The sequence below is a fragment of the Budorcas taxicolor genome, chromosome 4, assembly GCF_023091745.1.
Source record: "Budorcas taxicolor isolate Tak-1 chromosome 4, Takin1.1, whole genome shotgun sequence".
Taxonomy (NCBI): domain Eukaryota; kingdom Metazoa; phylum Chordata; class Mammalia; order Artiodactyla; family Bovidae; genus Budorcas; species Budorcas taxicolor.
Window position 1 is genome coordinate 12,705,772 of NC_068913.1, and position 19,834 is coordinate 12,725,605.

General features: G+C 37.6%; 1 protein-coding gene across 1 annotated transcript in view; it reads right to left on the bottom strand.

Annotated features, from left to right (window-relative positions):
- CALCR (calcitonin receptor) overlaps positions 1-19,834 on the bottom strand; it is a 109,391-nt gene that overhangs the window by 24,431 nt on the left and 65,126 nt on the right. Inside the window, exons 2-6 of the mRNA XM_052638566.1 lie at positions 18,565-18,645; positions 12,851-13,007; positions 11,976-12,086; positions 7,507-7,619; positions 5,201-5,292 (exon numbers count right to left, since the gene is read on the bottom strand). Of these exons, the coding sequence (XP_052494526.1) occupies positions 5,201-5,292; positions 7,507-7,619; positions 11,976-12,086; positions 12,851-13,007; positions 18,565-18,645 (554 nt within the window). The remainder of the gene's footprint in view (positions 1-5,200; positions 5,293-7,506; positions 7,620-11,975; positions 12,087-12,850; positions 13,008-18,564; positions 18,646-19,834) is intronic.

Below are 19,834 nucleotides of genomic sequence, written 5' to 3' on the forward strand. Positions count from 1 at the left end.
CACACAATGAGAAAATGATGGCTTAAAGCTGGATAAACTGTTAGGTTCCAAAGTAAGAATATGACTTACTTTGAAACAAGTTCTTCAAGAAACAAGTCTCTGTTTCTTGAAGATTTCAATATAATTTCTGCTCATTGAGTCTTAAAAATTTTATTACACTTATTTGACATTTACGATCTGCTTTCTGAAGTGAGTTGAAGGTGCTTTAAATTTACTAAAATTCTTTTAATAATCTAACATGTATTACTATGCATCCACTCTGCTTCAAACCTTCTTGAAGATGCCTGGGATATATGGGTGGAGAAAACAGCTGCTGCCTTCAGGGACCTTATATATTACGTAATTATTTACTATTATAATAAATGTTCTGAAAGAGAGGTATAGGATATTCAAGAGGATTACTTGAACTTAAGGAATGATGTGTTTAATTGTTCTCAATACAAATATCCTGTTGCCTGAACGAACACGAGAGAAGTGGTCATTTTCCTGTCCGACCTGTAATGGCTTTAGTGGAAATAGCATGAACCAGATGTTAGCTCTATTTTATTCCTCTTGATAAAAAAAAAAATAAGTATTCAGATGGACAGGACATTGCTTACTCTTGAGTGACAGGGAACCGTAAGTACTATAACTTCTCCAAGAGCGAGAGGACAAGACAACATCATCTACTCCTGTCTTGTCCCAGCCAAGGTGTCATTCACATCTGATGATGAGATACTGATTTAGTTTCATACGAATCTCAAGATGCCACACTTTAAAGCTGAAGCCACAGGTCACTTTCATACTTTTGATTTACCTGGTATAACTCTTTCACATTAGAAGCTGTTCCAAGTTACTGGTATCTTGTGTATGTGTTTGTGTGCTTGGGGGGATCTTGAAGCTGTATGAGAAGGTATTTAATATTTGCCTTGAGTCTTACAGATTGTATAAATCAGTTTGATATCACAGGGACAAGGGTCAATTTTAAAAGTTTTCATTTACTTAGGTATCATACCTTGTTAATGATGAACAAGAGGAATGTGGGAAGAAGGGCATGGGAAACAGACTGGAGGAGAATGTTAAAACTCTTAGAAAAATTCAAAACATTATACATCTTTCGGGACTTAGTTATCTTTGAATTTAGCACAAAATCTTTTCCCTTAAGGAACTCCCTTTCGATTGTGATTCCTGCCTCTTTTCCTTATTACTACTGGTCTATGAGTGAACATGTGCCAAGACATGACCAACAGTTATCTTTGGAGTGAGTTGGGAGAAAGGACGCTATTTTTGCAGCCATCGATTTAATGGTTTCTCTGGAGGAATAGCCAGAGATGATAATAAGATACTATACAAGACAAAGAGCTATCTATCCATCCTCTATGAAGATGTGAAATAGAATAACAGGGAATACTGAGTAATAGAGGAATCAATATTCCTTTTGGAGCTCCCAGTGGAAACCACCCCCCGCCTTTTTTTTTCGCCAATGTAGCCAATGTAATATAGAGAATGGAATGCCACAAAGACACTCCTCTTTCAACATATACCTCTATATACCAATATATAATGGTATATACCTCTATATAATTATATAATTGGTATATAGAGGTATATGTAATTGATATTCACAACATTTAGCAATCAGCAATGCATGGATACTACGCAGTCAAAATGGAGGTTAATGAATGTTCTATTATTGGACCTTCCTTAAGAGAAATCAGTGAGATGTTTCAGTGTTTAGAATGGTTCTGCAGAGATGTAAGTTGATAAATTAGAAATGGTACTAAAGAGATAAGTGAATTTATTGCAAACTTGCTTGAAATAATCAGAAAACAACCACAAATGTCCACTTGCGTGACTGTCATAAGCCAGTCTTCTCCAAGGGTATTTTTACTTTAACTCTCTTACGGACTTTTACTCTTGGCATCTAGTAGTAAGGAGTCTTGATTAACTAATTTGATGTTTCTATTTAATTCTTCTCCCTGGTATTGCTCCTATTTTTCCCAGTGAATGTCCTAAAACAAATGTCAAGCTAACGGGGCTATCTTCAACCTTAAACTGGTGGATCAGAGGTAACCAGCATATCATCCTGAAATTCTTTTAACTCTGCCATTTTTATTCAGTTAAGATCTTCAGTGTTGCCTTTTCTATGATTTAAATCACTGAAAAGATGTTCCTTTATCTTGAAGAGGGCATAGAAGCTCAATTTTGTTCTTTTAAAATAACAAAGACTTTATATACATTTATACATTCACTCCCAACAGCACAGGGAACATAATTCTTGTTTGTCTCAGAGTTACATAGTCCTGCCTTTTTTCTTCTGCACGCTCAGAATAAAATCACATTAAGATTAGTGGCATGCCTTAATGATCTCATTCTGAGTAATGTCTCAGGATTTTTCACCAAGTGTTGGCTGTTCTACAGGCTCCCATATACTCAGTAAGTTTAAATTCTTGGCCTTCCTGGCCTGCTGGTTTGAGTAGGACACCTGCAGAGTTATTCCTTGTTATAGACCCTAGAAAGCACATTTTCCGAAATTAGAGTGAGATTTCAATGGGATGACTGTAAATAGGGCATTAGGTCTCAGAAGTGGAGCTGGGTGTAACTTCTCATTTTGGTTTCACGAAAGTTTTATGAAATGGATTATTTGGATTTTGCTAAATAACTCAACCCTGGGCATGCAGAATTAAGCAGGGGAGTGATGATTAGATCTTGCTCAAGTTTCACACTGATGATGCCATTAAAGTACATAAATTGTAAAGCCTCCCGTTATAATGTCCAGTTAACATCACAAGGGTGATGTTGAGTGTTTGAAAAAAATCTAGGCAAATATTTCTAAAAGAGAAAAATGTTGTTATAGATCAGTTACCTTTTATTTTCACAATCATTTTGAATTTCTGAAATCCAAATGTAAGAAAAAATGTGAAGAATCAGAAACGTACTTTACTTATTTTTAGCCATGCTGCATGACTTGTGGGGATCTTAGTTCCCCAACCGGGGATCAAACCCATGCCCCTGGCAGTGGAAGCATGGACTTCTAACCACCAGGGAATTCCCAGAAATGTACTTTAAGGAAAACAGATAGCCTTGATATTTTTAGTTTGGGGAAATTTAAGGTAAGATTAAGGACAGGTATAAACTCAGACGTGACTGCTTTTGGACTTGAACATGGTGTTCTTCATACCCTAGTCGCCTCTGACTGTGTGTGTCCTGGAGAACATGGTATTGCAGTTTTTCTTCCCATCACTGCATCCAGATTCTGCCTCAATAAGATATGTTTTTTCTCCCAAGACTTGCTCTTTGGTAGGTTCTTGAAAGAAGAGCTGGTAAGGGCAAAACTTGGTGCTTCCTAGACAGTCTGCCCTCACACTCTCTCAAAGAATTTACCAGATTAATTTTGCTTTGGGACTAACTGGAATTGAGAAACATTTCACTTTGCTTATGTGCTGCACTTTTAAACACCCATCTTTAGTGGTTTAACAGAGAAATAATTACTGAAAGAACATCCTTACTTTCTTTGCTGATTTGGTTCTCATACCTCATCACTCATTTACGTGACAGGAGGAAAATGTTCCCTTGACATTGTTTTTTTCATCTTGAAAGTCCTGCATACATTTAGTCGCACAGTTGCAAATGTGGGGCCTTTTCTTTGAATTTTCTTATGGTTATATTAAGAAAAATGAAAGAAGAGACTTTCAGTGATAGACTTTTTAATCAATGTAATATGAGAGCCATGGTGATGTATTTTTTGCATTGTGGTCAAGCGTAGTTGAAAAATGAAGACATTCAAAGATGAATCACGCCATGAGTTTACTCCGCTGTATTCTGAATCATTATAATTGAAAAAATTATTTGAGTAATTAATCCCTCATGTCTTGTTGCTTTATCAGTCTTCCTCCTGTTCAACTATATGAGGAAGAAACTCATTTTCTGCTTATTTATACTATTATTTGCTATTTAATTAACAAAAAGTTGCTATTCAGTTATATTGCTTAGTCAACATAAATTTTGATGATATAAGATGTAGACATATATAGTATGCGATTATGATGTAAGTTATAGACAAAGATTAAAAACAGGATCAAGGAAAAATAATACTTATATTAAGGGTGTATTTTACAAGTGAGCCTTTGGTTTAATTTTGTCTAGCATTATTATGGCAATATGTGAACAAAAGTCAATTTCAGATTCTGCTATTCTGTATACAAATCACTCTACATTTAATTATATCTCACATCTTTTAAGTGTGGAGAATTATTTGTAGTCTGTGTCTATGAGGTTTTCTTAGTCATTTGTATGATACCACTGGAAGGAAATACCATGATAGTGTAGAAGTTAGAATTCTCATGAAAGAGTACCATAGTGCCTCCTGAGCGTGACCTATAGAAATGACACTAAATTTAGGACGTTTTTAGGACCAAATTTATGTTTGAGATACGTTACTATCTCACATACATTGTGGTCATTTCAAAAAATATACAATCAGTGTTTTAAATTCTCTATTAGTGTAAAATCAGTGTCTAAATGAACTTAACCATTTTGCAATAGATAATGCAATCATGTGTAGGGACACAATCTCCGGATAGAGACCCTCATTGGAATTTTGTTTCTTACAGTTCTTAGAAGAGAATTTCAGTTAACAATGGTAGGGGTGCAGGGGCAAAAACCTGACACTTGACAACAGGCCATGCTCTTCCAGAAACTGCCCTTGACTCTGGCCGAGTGAGTCAAGGCCAAAGAGACTTCCTTTCATGGGTGCACACGACTGGAGCCTTCCCAGCCCCACTTCTCCTGTGGCCCAACCCACTTACAACACAACTCCCAGTTAAGCAGGCTGTGTTTGAACTTGTGGCCATGGCCTCCATATTTCAGAGTGGGGGGAAAAAAAAAGGAGGAAGATTCTTTCCTCAATGCTTCGTGGCAGCTTAGCCGGTAAGTGGAACTTGACCATGTTAATGTAGTGTATCTGCAGGCTCACAGGATTATTTCATTTTGGGAAGGAGGTGTATTGCTTTTGAAAATTATATGAATTCATCCTATTTTTCCTCAAGGATAGGGTTTAAAAGCATATTTTTAATTAATTTCATTTTTCTTGCTACTCCAAGACTCCCAGTGTCACGTGTCATGTCATCTGCAGACTTTCTCGTGCCCAACACTCTTGCAGTATACCACTTATTTTAGCACCTAAGAGAAAATACAAGGCGGATGCTGTAAGTGTACATACCTAACCAGCATGAAAATCACCAGGGAAATCACCAAGGTGACCATCGACATCGAATGACCCACAATAGCCAGGTAGTACAGAATGTATGCGCTCTGCAACCACAGGGAGAAAAGCAACGCAGTTACAAAGACAGATACATGAATGAATTATTATAGAAGAGGGGAAATAGTTTCTATTGTTAAGTAATGTAAATTGACACCTGTTTTTCTCCTTTTAAAAAAACTACTATAATTATAACTATTTCAGAGAATTAAATTATGTTGAATTATAAACTGGATCAATGGATTAACTATCATAACTGATATCATAAGAATATGTTAAACCAGAATATGCATGACATGGTGGGAAGAATATAAGACTGGGTTCATCAGAGTGTTCTTTACTCAGAGTATCGTCATTAAGTATTTGTGTGACTCTCAGGTCCAGTCACTTTACTTTCCCAGACTGCAGAAGTCCTCATCTTTAAAATGATGTGGTTGGACTAGACAATTTTTAAAGCAATTATATGCTGCTGTAAGAAACATCATTTAGCCCAGGCATACAGAAATATTGGATCTGAAAGGTTGTGAAAAGATGACCCAGGTAAACACTAACCACAAGAAAACCAGTGTGAAATTATAAAACTCTAGATATTAAGTCAGGATGACCCAGCAATACTAAATTTCTGTGCAGTTAATAATATGAATGTAAGCCACAGAGAGCATAAGCAAAAACTGACAACTCCTAGTCATCAATAGAATGAACCCAGGGAGGAAAAATCAATCTATAGATTTGAAGATTTGAACAACATGATCAACAGATTTTACTAATTCACATACAATAAACATTTCACACAACATCTACGGAATACCCATTCTTTTCAAAAGCACAAAGGATATCCAAATTGACATATACTAGTCAGTAAAGCAAATGAATATATTTCAATTCAAATCTTAAGTTGGATATTCACTGACCATCATACTCTAGAAATCATTAATAAAAAGATAACTTAAAAAATACCCTCATATTGTTAAAAAGTAAAAATGTATTTCTAAATGACCATTGGATCAAAGAAGAACTCACAATGACATACCAAAACTTTCTGGATACAGATGAAGTTGTACACAGAGGGAAGTTTACAGACTATGCATATATGAGAAGATCGAAAGTCAATGACCTAAATTTCTATCTAAAGAAAATTAAACTTAAATGACAAAGAGAACTTGAATAAATACTGAGTGGCTCAAAGACAAAACCTAGTTCTTAAAAATAATGTCAATACCTCTTAGCAAGACTAATCAAGGGGGAAAAACAGACCCAAGATACATGAAAAACTTTTACACAAAATGCTATAACTGGTTTTGGTGTCCTTGGCCTGTGCCGAGATGTCCCTCTAGTCATATGGTCTTTAAGCTATCTATTCATCTTGTTTAATTGTTTTTTATTCTGTTTTAACAACAGGAAAGTTTTCTATACTTGAAAGCTTTATAGAAAATAAAAGCACTGATGGTTCTGTACCTTCCGAATTAGTAATTATTTAGCATACAGGCCTATCCTTGAAGGAAAGAATAGGTTTCCTCTTCAGCCACCAGGGCTGCCCAGAGGAGCCCTGTGTTATGGGTCGCTGACCCGTGGTGTCCCCAGCCCATGGGGACAGGAGGCTGGTGGCAGATATGGTGATCTTTTCAGATTTCTGAAGAACCTGAAGAAGGGGCTAGTTACCTACTCGCCACTTCCCACCACCTGCCCCACTGGCTTCAGTGTTTCTAAGCAGAGATAATAAAGCCATTTAATGTAAGACACAAGAAGTAACAAATTAGAATGGGTTTCCACAAAAATAAACAGCTGCACTCATATCAGTGGGCTGATGAGAAGCTCCATCCTCAAGAGTCTGTTCAAGGCTTGATAGCAAAACTGTCATGGACCTCTCAGGACAGAGGGTGGTCAATTGTTAGCTGGTGACTTGCAGAGAAATCTGTAGTTCTGGAACCCTTCCCGAAGAGAACTGCTCAGGGGGTTCTTGAAAATGTTGCCTAATGTCTGGTATTGCAGGGAACCCCATCATTTGCTCCATGGACACATTCCCCTTGCCATAAATGGCCTATTCCACACACTCAGGGAACCATCACTGAGTGCCAACCAAGAAGTAAAGCATCGTTTTCTCCAGTGCCACTCTCTAAACTCCTCAGAATTGACAGGTCATTATCTGATTTCCTTCTACAAAACAGGCTGGCTTCTTGGTAGCAGGTGTTTTACCATGAGGCATGCATTTCCATGTACAGATAATGGCATTTTCCTCCAATACTGAAATGTGCAGTAGAACCTACCTGCATTTTCTCAGGGGTGAAAGCGTTGCACATGGTATAGTTGGACCAGGAAATGTTGCTCTCAGGATGCATGTACCAAACCCCATCTTCCTCACAATACTTGGTCACTTTTTCTGTTAGTGAAACAGAACTTATTACTATCTCAAAATCGCAAGATGGGAAAACAATAAATGAAAGCTTAAGAGCCATTGCAAAGGGTTAATCACTTTATAGAACCTGAACGTGAGTAGAAGTCAATAAAAACAACCAGGAACCATGCACCACACACGATGCTTTAATATGCATTGCTTAAATTTAGCTTCAGCAAAGCGAGGTGAAGCATTGCTATCTCCGTTTTACATTGCCAAACTTATTCTGAGTTATTCACCTTTTTCTAGCTCTCCAAAGTGCCTCTGCAACATGTTTATTGCCTTAGAGATCACAGAGCAACCCTGAATGGTAAATTGGTAAAATATGAAAGAAGATTTTATCAGTGTGTTTGCAACCCTGACATAGTTTTGATTTTTGATAATTTCATAGCAGTAATATTTTTGTAGCATTGTTTTTCATTGTAAAGCTTATGGAAAACCGTTTACATATGACTTCTTGTGTTTTTTTAAAACACAGGAATATGGAAATCAGAATTGTATACTAATATTTGTTACTGTTTTAAAGGTTAAGGAAACAATTCACGGTAAAAAAATGTATTTGGTGAATTATTATCAAGATCTGATAACATTTAAAATAATTTTCTATTAGAAGTTTTGGTTAGTCAAATCAACCTGCTATGAGCTAGTATGAAAATTATTTTATCTTTGGCAGTTTTTCAGGTAAAATTCACAATTTTTCATTGTATGACTGAAACACATACTACCAAATTCAGCACAAGTTTTAAACTGAAAACTGTAGACTTGTTTGTATGTCTACTCCAACAATGATTTAAAATGGACCAAAACCCCAATTTTTTTCCCCAACAAAGGAGTTTTAAAGCACCTATTAGAATCATCTGTTTCAATATTAAGAAACATTTTAAATTGTGAATTTGCTGTGACCGTCATTGGACAAAAACTATTTAAAGGACCACCCCTGGAAACCAACAGTTTCCAAAAGGGTCAGCACTAATCAGCAGAGAAAAATTGATGTTGAAAACTGGTCAATGATTTAGTTAATGATTTGCAAATTTTAAAAAGGGGTTGGTAATGCAGCATTTTATCTTTAACATCTTGTTAGGAAGTAGTTTTGTTTTCTTGAATGAATATAATTTGGTTTTTACAAAGTTACATAGCTACATGGGGCAATGTGTTCTATGGAGGAGGGTGGTTGCCCTGAGAACCTTCCAATCACGGGCAGCACTGAAGTAAATATGTTTTATTTGGATTTAACTCAAGTCTGTGTGCGTGCACGGTTCAGTCATGTCCGACTCTTTTGCAACCCCTTGGATTATACTCTGCCCAACTCCTCTGTTCATGGGATTTCGCCGGCAAGAATACTGGAGTGGGTTGTCATTTCCTCCTCCAGGGGATCTTCCTGACCCAGGGATCGAACCCATGTCTTTCACGTCTCCTGCATTAGCAGGCAGATTTTTTACTACTGTGCTACATGGATCTAGGCATTTCCTAGTCCTAACTGTTGCAGCTATCAAGAATTTGTCCTCTTCTGGGAGAGGGTGAGATAAATGGAGAGAGTAGCATGGATGTATATACACTAACATATGTAAATAGACAGCCAATGGGTATTTGCTGTATGACTCAGGGAATTCAAAGTGGGACTCTGTAATCACCTAGATGGGTGGGAATGGTGGGAGGTGGAGGGAGTTCAAGAGGGAAGGGACATATGTATATTATGGTTAATTCATGTGGAGGTATGACAGAAATGAAACCAATATAGCAAAACAATCATCAATCAATCAAAACTAAATAATTATTTTTTTAAAAAAGAAATTGTCCTCTTCTACCTGGCCAGTCTTTCAATATTTGACAGAAGGCTATGTCTCCTCTGACTTCCCTTTCTAAACCAAACACCCCCATTCACACCACACCTGCTGTGTCCCCCCAAGCCTGGAGCCTCTCAGCATGTGCTCGAAGGTTGGCATTTCCTCTGAAATAGTCCAAGTCTGGACTGCTCCATGAAGAGGGGAGCATGCTTCCTTCCTTCACACTGGGGAACTCTCTCCTGATTCTCATACCCAGTCCTCAGAGATTCATGTGCCATTAGTCTCAAGAGATGCCAGACACCTGCCCTTTTAAAGGCTCACTGATTCCCAAGGATCTCAGGGTTGAGAATCATCGTCCTCAACCATATGCTGGCCACCTTGGCTCTGTCCCTTTTCTGTTGATTGAGTGTTTGATTCTTGCCCTTACATCCCTCCTAACAGGGATTTACTTTTTATACTCTAGCACTTTCCTTCAGCCTATTAAGCCTCATTCTGGAGAAGGACGTGGCAACCCACTCTGGTACTCTTGCCTGGAAAATCCTGTGGACAGAGAAGCCTAGTAGGCTACAATCCATGGGATCGCAATGAGTCGGACATGACTGAGTGGCTTCACTTTTTTTTCTTTCTTTCTATCAGCCTCATTGGAATCTTAACACTGGTATTCACTCTGTCATTATCTACCTACCTTTTAACCAAGCATTTTGTTTAAAAGGAAATCTCTGTCATTTCATTAAACTGTTGAGCAGATCATCGAGATACAGCTTGGGTCAATGGTAAAGTACTAAAGAATTTAAGTTTGTTGAATACAGATGTATTTAAGAATTGCCTTTCTTTTGAAGTGGATTTGTTCCCCCGCTGAGAGGGTTCTATCTAAAAATCTGGCTGAAAAGATGGATCTATGCCTGGAAATCACTGTTTGGCTAACCCTAAAGTTGCCTTTTAGTTAATAATTGTGGCCACTTCAGCAACAGCCCATTGCTGCTTTGGAACTGGCCTTGCATCCTCAATTACAGAACAACTCTTTTTGCCAATCAGGTTCCTCTAAGGCAGTCATCAGATCAAGATTAATGAAGCATCATTTATTGGGAAGAGTCAGTAAAGACCTGGGGACCACCATCAAATAGCACTGAGTTAGGGTTTACAGGAAGGTAGTGATGAGCGATGGCAACCCACTCCAGTACTCTTGCCTGGAAAATCCCATGGACGGGCGAGCCTGGTGGGCTGCAGCCCATGGGGGTGTGAAGAGTCGGACATGACTGAGTGACTTCACTTTCACTTCTCACTTTCATGCACTGGAGAAGGAAATGGCAACCCCCTCCAGTGTTCTTGCCTGGAGAATCCCAGGGACGGGGGAGCCTGGTGGGCTGCTGTCTATGGGGTCACACAGTTGGACACAACTGAAGCGACTTAGCAGCAGCAGCAGTGATGAGCAGGGAAGAGCGATATGCTCTTTCTCTCTTCACATTCCAACTCTTAAATCAAAATGAGAATTCCTAGAAGTGGCTGGCCTGAACTGGTTTTAAAAGTGCCCCACTGTAATTCCACTCCCACGGGGGTCAAACTTTGTAACTCATTCTCAGAGGAAGCAGGAAAGCAAGTCCCCCACCAGTGTGGCTAGACTGAAGGCTGAAGAAAAACCATGTTCTGGCTTGAAAGTTCTGAATACCACTTCAACCTACGTAAGTTTGTACAATGATTTAGAAATATTGTTTCTCAAATGCTTTTTTCATTTGCTTAGAAAAGGGTTAGGTAGGAGTTCAGAGGACTTGGGTTGAGTTCTGATTTTATATAAAATATTGTGTGAGTATAAAAGGAGATAATATGTATGAAACTGTTTTGGAAAGTAAAAAAAATATTCAATGAAAACACTCCTATGTTACTTTTATAATTACAGTGACTTTGATGTTACTAATGAACTTAACACATTTGTTGGCTGTTCATGTGGGGCAGGGTGGAGAGCTGGGTTAGTCTGATCCATGTTAACAGTACCAGTCTTCTTTACTGAGCATATGTCAATCATCAGCTGTTGGAACAGAAATCTAGTCAATGTTTGGAGTTACTACCTTCTCATTTCTCTTCCCTACACATGAGAGTTTTACATCACTTTCAACATTACAATCAAATTCCCATTATGCTTCTTCCACCAGCCCAGTACACATAAACTCTAGATCAAGGATTTGCATAAGTCATCATATGGAAAACAATGGAAAATTTTACAAAAACTTCAGCTGTAAATAAAAATGGTTCAGTTTTAGAAAAAGTAATTGCAATGTTTATTAAAATTCAATATTAAATGTTTAAAATATATACATGGTTCCTTTTAATTGAATATTTAATAGAATTTATGACCAACATGCACAACTGGTCATTGACTTAAACAATAAGGGCAGCTCACAATCTTTGTACAACTGGATATTTCATTTGTGGAAATGTTTCAGACATGCTAAACCATAGAGATTATCATTTGGTAGTATATTTTGCATCTGATTTTCTTTTTGGAACTGGAAAAATGCTTAAAGATTCATAGCAAAACATAAACCAAAAAGAAATACTCTACCTTCCACATCAAAGTCCGGAAAATAATCTGGGCAGTGCTGTTCAGCGAGCGTTCCAGCGGGTGTATCGTCCCAGCAGGCCCAGCCATCCCAGGTGCGGTTGCAGTACAGACCTGGCCAGTTAGAGAGAAATTACAATGCAGTTATCAAAAACCAGAGTCCTCAGTGAGATTTAATAGGGCATAGACGGTTACTCAGGGGTTCTCCACTCGGGTATGGAAATATTAAAACAGCAGTAGCAACAAAATAAAAGTACTAACTTTTCCAACTACTAAGGGAATTTCCTTTTTTTTTTTTTTTGTAGGATATTCTCCATTTATTCCTCAAAAGGCTTCCTTGTCATCTATGTCGAATCTTTCCTCCAAAATTTCTCCTTTGTGATATCTCCAGAAATGTTATGAAAGAAACCTCGTGAAAGTATATGCTCTATCGTGGGTGCATGCTCAGCTGCAAAGTCATGTCCGACTCTTTATGACCCCATGGACTGTGGCCCACCAGGCTCCTCTGTCCATGGGCGTCTCCAGGCAAGAATACTGGAGTGGGTTGCCAAGCCCTCCTCCAGGGGATCTTCCCTACCCAGGGATCGAACCTGGGTCTCCTGCATTGGCAGGCAGATTCTTTACTGCTGAGCCACTACTGGGCTACTCTACTTAATTTCGTCTTAAGGGCAGATGTTAACCAAAAGCAGTCAGATGAACCTGAGCAAATAAACTAGGCATGTCTGTGGCATAAAATACACAAACATACCACAGTATGAAAGCCACTGTTAAAAACATTGGCATATTAAATTAATTGAGTTAACACATATTTACCCCCAGAAGAAAATAAGCCTTTACTAATGTTTGAAACACACATTCACATACAGCCTTCTTTTTACCTTCTCCTTGGTAGGGGGGTAACTTCTGCATTCGGTCAAAGCATTTGTGCTGTGCCTGCAACAGTCGCTGTTTTCCTAAAAGGAAGAGAAATGGCTCCGGCTCCAGTGTCGGAGAGTAGGTGGAATCTGAACTGGCAGGAAGGACCGGAAGTGGGCGCTGTATTAGACAGGAAATGGAGTTACTTATGGAGAGTAGAGAGAGGGGAATACATAATGAAATGATCAAAAAGTATGAAAACATTTATTTTCCTTCTATAAGCAACAATCATGCACGATCTCCACGAGGATTATTTTTTCTTTATAATTTAAGTGTATTTATATTTCATCTATAAATTCTACCTAAAATTTTCATATTTTGCATTCATTCCATCCACACTGAAAATGTATAGCACCCACACAGACCCATGCACCTCATTACAAGATTTTTAAAATTTTATTATCAATGTAAAGTTTAGAAATAAATAACCTGATTTCCAAAAAAATATGAATATTAAATCAACTTTGTTTTCTTTGGAGCTCCTAAGAATCATGAATCATGTTATTCAAAGTAGATATATTAGTGCAATAAATAAGTTTTAATTGGATTCTTTCAACTGATTTGTTTGTACTTAGATTGCACACACTGCCAAAAAACTTACCCCATTTATTCCACAGAACAAACATAATATGTTCTTTTGAAATATTCTGCTTTGGATAATTGCCTTAATCTCTTTAAACTGGTTTCATCAGCAGATGACCTATACAAGGTAATTCATTTTCACTGCTGAAAATTAAGGTAAATCTTAAATATTTTCCTAGTGCTTCTAAATTTTCAGTGCAGGCTGACATTATTTTGTCAGTCCGTTAGTTTTCATTACCATCATAGGTCCTATTAATCAAAGTTGTGTGTCTGGGTATCTGAAAAGATGGATGTCTGACAAATTGTCTTAAGTTGTGTTTAGATAGATTTCAATTTCTTTCGTGGCTCTGATGTTTTGATTGTGCTTGAATTGGAATTTTTTTATATCCATGTTCTGCATGGGGAGTTTTTTGGAGAAGACTTGCAAGTGTCAACCTACATTGACTTCTGCTTTTCTGAAGTTAGAAATACTCCTGGCTTTCTATCACACCTGCTGAAACACTTTTAATTGGCCTTATTCTGTTTAAATTATTCTAAGATGGAAGTTTCCCCACTGTACTGATGGCAGAGATAGCATTATATACTTTTCTCTATTCTTGCAAAAATAAATATCCTTATACCCCATATACCCCAGGACATTCATGGTAGAGCTTCACTGTTTTCCAGCATATCTCACTGTGTAGACAGTGCATCCTGTCCCATGAGATAGTCTATCACTAAAGGCTAACCAATAAAGATTCATAGTGGAGACAGAGCATGGAGCAAGAAAAGATGGGAATGACTACAGATCCAAGGTAGAATTGGACCTTGAATATATGTACTGTCTGCACAGGCAGAGAGGAGAGGGAAGGCTTTCTGGATGGAAGGTAAGGCACACAGGTAAGCCCAGAGGAAGGAAAGGGCATGTGTGAAATTGTACAGAAATCAAACTGGAGGGGAGCATGTTTGAGGGTAAGAACTGAAATCAAGGAAAATCAGATAATACAGAGCCCTATGAAAACAAATACAAAACTTTTGGGACATGAAAGGCTCAAGATATTTTAGCCAATATGTTAAAAGCATGATGAGGTAAAGATGTCTTGCAGTTTTTTGACCAGTGAAGGTTGTGAAAAGAGAGTTAGGCATCAGATTAGAGCTGGGAAGCCCAGTCAGGCAGCTCAAGGCAAGGACTACATCACCTTAAGATGGAACAAGAAACAGCACCTCAGCACTTTTTCAAATAATAAAAGCACTAAGTATACCTGATAAGGAATGGAGAATAATAAGAGTCAAATGGCCTAGATATTTTAGCCAATACAGCTGGGAAAAAAAAAAAAAAGTAGTATCTTGAGGAGAAAGAAAAGACATTAAGAAAGGAAAGCCTTTCTTGGGGGAGAAGATAGTTCTCTTTTGGACTGGATGTGGAAGTATCAGCAAGTCATCTGAGTAGAAATCTCTTGCAAACAAAAGAGGATGAATATTTATTATTGTTGTAACATTATGGTTACAACTCTATATGAATATTACTGCAAATATAGTTGACACCACTCTAAGTATTAGGATTATTTCTAATTTTAATGCCTCTAGAATCTGTGACAGAAGAAATGAACACACCGACAATGATGATTAAAGGTGTACACATCCTTTATCAATGTGGCTGAAAATCATTATGTTGTAATACAATATGATGTCATATATAATTTTTTTCTGTCACTTATATTAGATATGCTAGACACTAGGAACTATTTTGCTTAAGCTTGACCAAAGTAATATTCTGAATTCTATTTTTAAACAGACTGAACAACCCATTAAATGCTCCTGTGTTAGCTGGATATTCATGGAGGCCATGGGGAGGCAGTATGTGCAAGAATAGCAAGTGGAAACCTGTATTTTCAATGACAACATTATTTGGTTCAATGCAGTCTTAAACACGAGCGATCATGGCGACATGACCATCTGAAAGAGTAGCTGTAGTTCATGTAGACGACAGTAGCATCTTATCATTCCTCCAATGTTGAAACAAAACTCCAGTGAACTTCCTGTAACATGGTTCAACGGAGATTGTTTCAACACTGAGGGAATGAGCAATTAGAACTTCTGTCCTCAGAGGGGCCATAATAACCTGAATCCGCTCCTGGTCTGGTTCATGTTTGAGCACTGACAATGCAGTTTTTCCAGTGGTAGCTGAATGTTTCAGTGATTTTCTTCTGAAAATAACATACAAGTTGAGGCGTCTGTTATATATGTATACATGACATATATACATGTATAACCATTGCTGCTGCTGCTGCTGCTGCTAAGTCGCTTCAGTCATGTCCGACTCTGTGCGACCCCATAGACGGCAGCCCACCAGGCTCCCCCGTCCCTGGGATTCTCCAGGCATCTATGTAATTCCAACCATGGAATTACTACTGCTGAAAAATAACATAAATGTCATCAGGTTCATTGAACATATTAAACTGTTTGCTGATGATTTCAGAGATAAAAATTGCTAGTGAGGTGGTACAATTTTCAGCAGTAAGGAGGGAAAATATAAACAGTAGCGATTAAACCACCAAGTGGTGTGAAAACAATATTCCACTTATATGTGTTATGTTTATTCTATATGTTTTTGGAATGTAAATATATAATTTTATGTTCACATGAAGATAGAAATGAGACATGAAGGACATGTTTTTCTGAATAAAGACTGACATTCGAAGTTTTGCATTCAAGCCATCTTGCATGATGCTTCCAAAATCAAACAGAAAAACACCTCTTAATTGTTGTCCTATGCAGCAGTTTAGTCGCCATATATGTGATGTCACTCCTAAAGGTTCCAGTAGATGGCGCCACACATACGACCACCAAGCTGCCACTGACAGCTGTATTCCGCAGAGGAAACACCAGTGTTCTTTCACTTTGAATGCCTTCCATATGTCAGGCACTGTCCTAGGTTCTGAAGAGTCAGCAGCAAGAACAAAACCGGCAAGGTCCCTGCCCTCATGGAGCTTACATTCTAGGAGGTTCCATTCACACTAGTCATGGGTTCTAGAAGTAAAGCAATCTGATTTGAATGGCTGTGTGTTTAAGCAATTCCTACTTTGACGTAAGACAATCAGCTTCCTTGTTTGTTACAGGTGGTTTCCAGAAGAACAGAGAGAGAACAAGAAGAGAGCAGTTCTGTGTAGAACTTTAGAAATGGTCCAAAACTACTGACTGTGGGGATCCACGCTACTGGCCTGAAGGACGCTTCTACAGATTGTCACAGACAGACCTGTTCTAACGGGAATATGCATCCAGAATTCACAAGTTGATATGACCAACTTTCCATGTCACTGTTCTTAATAATGATAATGTCTATGTTAGGATGATTTGTAGTTTTCAGTTACTTATACTTTTCAAAGTAAAGGATAAAATAGAGGTCTGTCAAGTGTTAGCTCTGCTTCTTCCAGATGGGATCAGATGCCTGACTATGTACTTTCTTCCTGAGCATTATACGAAACTCCTGTATGTATCATAAGGGGCTTCCCAGGGGGCGCTAGTGGTAAATAACCCACCTGCCAATGCAGGAGACTAAGAGACCTGGGTTGGATCCCTGAGTTGGGAAGATCCCCTGGAGCAGGAAATGGCAACCCACCCCAGTATTCTTGCCTGGAGAATCCCATGGACAGAGGAGCCTGGCGGGCTACAGTCCATGGTGTCATAAATTCAACACAAATTGGGGAACACAGTTAAGTGAACAACAAATGCTTCTCAGAAGAGCCTACTTTCTCTCTGTCTTCCTCGTTGTTGGTGTAGCCATTGTCATCGTCCTCACTAGCATCTTTGGGGCACACTGTGCCAAGCACTGCTCTAAGCCTATTGTGCACTGCACAAGAAGAGGAAGTGATAAGACGAGAAAGTGAGTGCCTTCGGTAAATGTAGATGAGGCTAAGGGAATGTGGTGAACCAAACTGATAATTTTTAAAGACCATTTGGAAATCAGGTTGGTAGAATTCAGTAAATAAATTGGTAGTGGTTTTTCATAATGATGTATCTAAGAAGTGACATTTTAGAGTAATTAATGTCATGAAAAATTTTCCTTTTCTCTGAAGAATATTAATGTGGAACATAATGAGTGTTTTAGAAGAAAACTGATATATCAAAAACTTTATGGACAAATCCTCCAGATCAAATATATAATCCAAACAGAAGCAAAATTTCTGTTTGTCACAATGAAGACCTCATAAAGCCATTTAAGTGCCCTGTGCAATCATGCTTGCTAGTAAAAAGATGCCTACAAACCACAAGGCACCTGTCATGCTCATGCAAATATATGAAATTCTTTCAATCTTTGAATTTTAAAATGTACTAGGTAAGAGTTTTTAAAAGGTGAGCTTTTTTTAAAAAAAAAAAAAAACACCAAAAGTTTTGTAGTCTTTGTTAAAAGACTTTGTTTAGTCTTTCCTAAAAAAAAAGATGATTGGATAATATTCAAACTATCTTATTATCTAGTAGTTACTTTATCATTTCTTCTATCAATGTCTAGTTGCATGATTTGTGAAGCAAAATTCAGGAATATTCACATATAGTTGATCACATAGGATTTCATTTGAGATATTAATAGCAATATCAATATGAATAAAATATATCAATCTCTCTGCATCTATAGAATATGATATAAGGTTTAGACATTTACAGACAAAAGAAAATATCCCAATAGTTTCTACAATATTCTTGTTTAAAATTTCTTTCCAATGGCATGAAGATACATGCATTTCCAAGTACTGGATTACTTTTAGCAAATTATATTATACTTTATCTGGAGATTAAAATAGCACGGCTATCTTACATAATAAAATAAACTATCCTCATTCAGACAGGTACAGAAGGAAGGACTATATTAGCAATTATTCCCATAAACTTTGATGTATAACATTATAAAATGTAAATCCCCTTAAAATTAAATTGACAGGCATGGAATGTTAGTAATAGTCTTCCTTGAATAATGTAAAGAGGAGATTGTTAACAAAATATTAACAAAAATTATAGTCTGTCTTCTGGAGAACAATGTCTACCCTTGCTCAATTATACTCAACCTTACTGTTTCAGCATTGTTGATTAACATAGCTTAAAATAACTCTGTTCCACTTACATTCAGGAAGATGAAGAGGGTCAAGCACCAGCGTGTAAGTGTGAACTTCGTTTTGGGCCTTTGAAAACGGTCTTTTAAGACCTAAAAAATATAAAAGTAACAAAGACATTTAAATTAATGTAGCTCTAATATTGCCTGCGGCCTTTTTCTCCCCTGTTGATCTGACTTGAGGATCAGTGTCCCAAGACACCCTAAATAAAATCCATATAAAGTAAGAATAGTATGCTTGACACACATACATACACACACACATACACACACTATAATGTGTAAAAGAGATAACTAGCAGGAAGCTGCTGTATAACACAGGTAGCCCAGCCTGGCGTGCTGTGACGACCTAGAGGGGTGGAATGGGCAGGGGGGCTCTACGGGGAGGGGATATATATATATATATATATAATTATGATTATGACTGATTCACATTGATGTAAGGCAGAGACCACCACAACATTGTAAAGCAATTATTCTCCAATTAAAAAAAAAGGTACAAAAAAAAGAGAACAGTATTTTTAGAGGGAAATGCAACTGCATGTTTCACTGCCCCTCCTCTCAACCTGGAGAGATTGTTGTCTGGTTGTTGTCTAAAGTTCTCCCATTAAGAAATTCTTGAGCCCCCTTTACATGTCAGGACCACAATAAAAGATTCTGAGAAATCAAGAACAATCAATGTGGACTTCACTTAACACACGGCATCAAAAGAACTGCTGAAAATTTCACTGGAAACATCCACAAAAAGTCACTTCCATGGGCATGAATAAATAAAATGTGTGCTTTGTAAAGGACTAATAGCCATGCCTTCTGGGTAGTCAAAAGCCAACTTTTATTCAAATAGTTTATTTAGAGCCTTGAGTATTTTTCTTTCCTACAAATTCTTCAAGTTTCAAGTTGCTATTAAGAATAAATTTCTTCCACAGTAAGACTTGTGTTTGTCACCTAACAACTCACCAGTCCTACTCAGGAGCACAATAGTCAGAAATAGGCTGCTTTGTCACAAATAAACAGTTTTTCATTTCCCTGCAGATAATTTTATACATGGAAAAATAAAGGGGTGAAAAAAATTTTAAACACAAACATTTCCTTTCTTCAGGGGGATTTGTGTGAAAACTGTTTCAAATACGGGTGAGTGGTTATAATTGCATCTAACACTATATTGATTGTACTGCTCTCATATTTTACATATTCTGGTTTGACTTAGTATCCACACTGTGTGCCTGTTGGGCTGTATCCTGTAGGCCTGTAAGACTTCAGACCGAAGAAAGGGCCTGGAGTC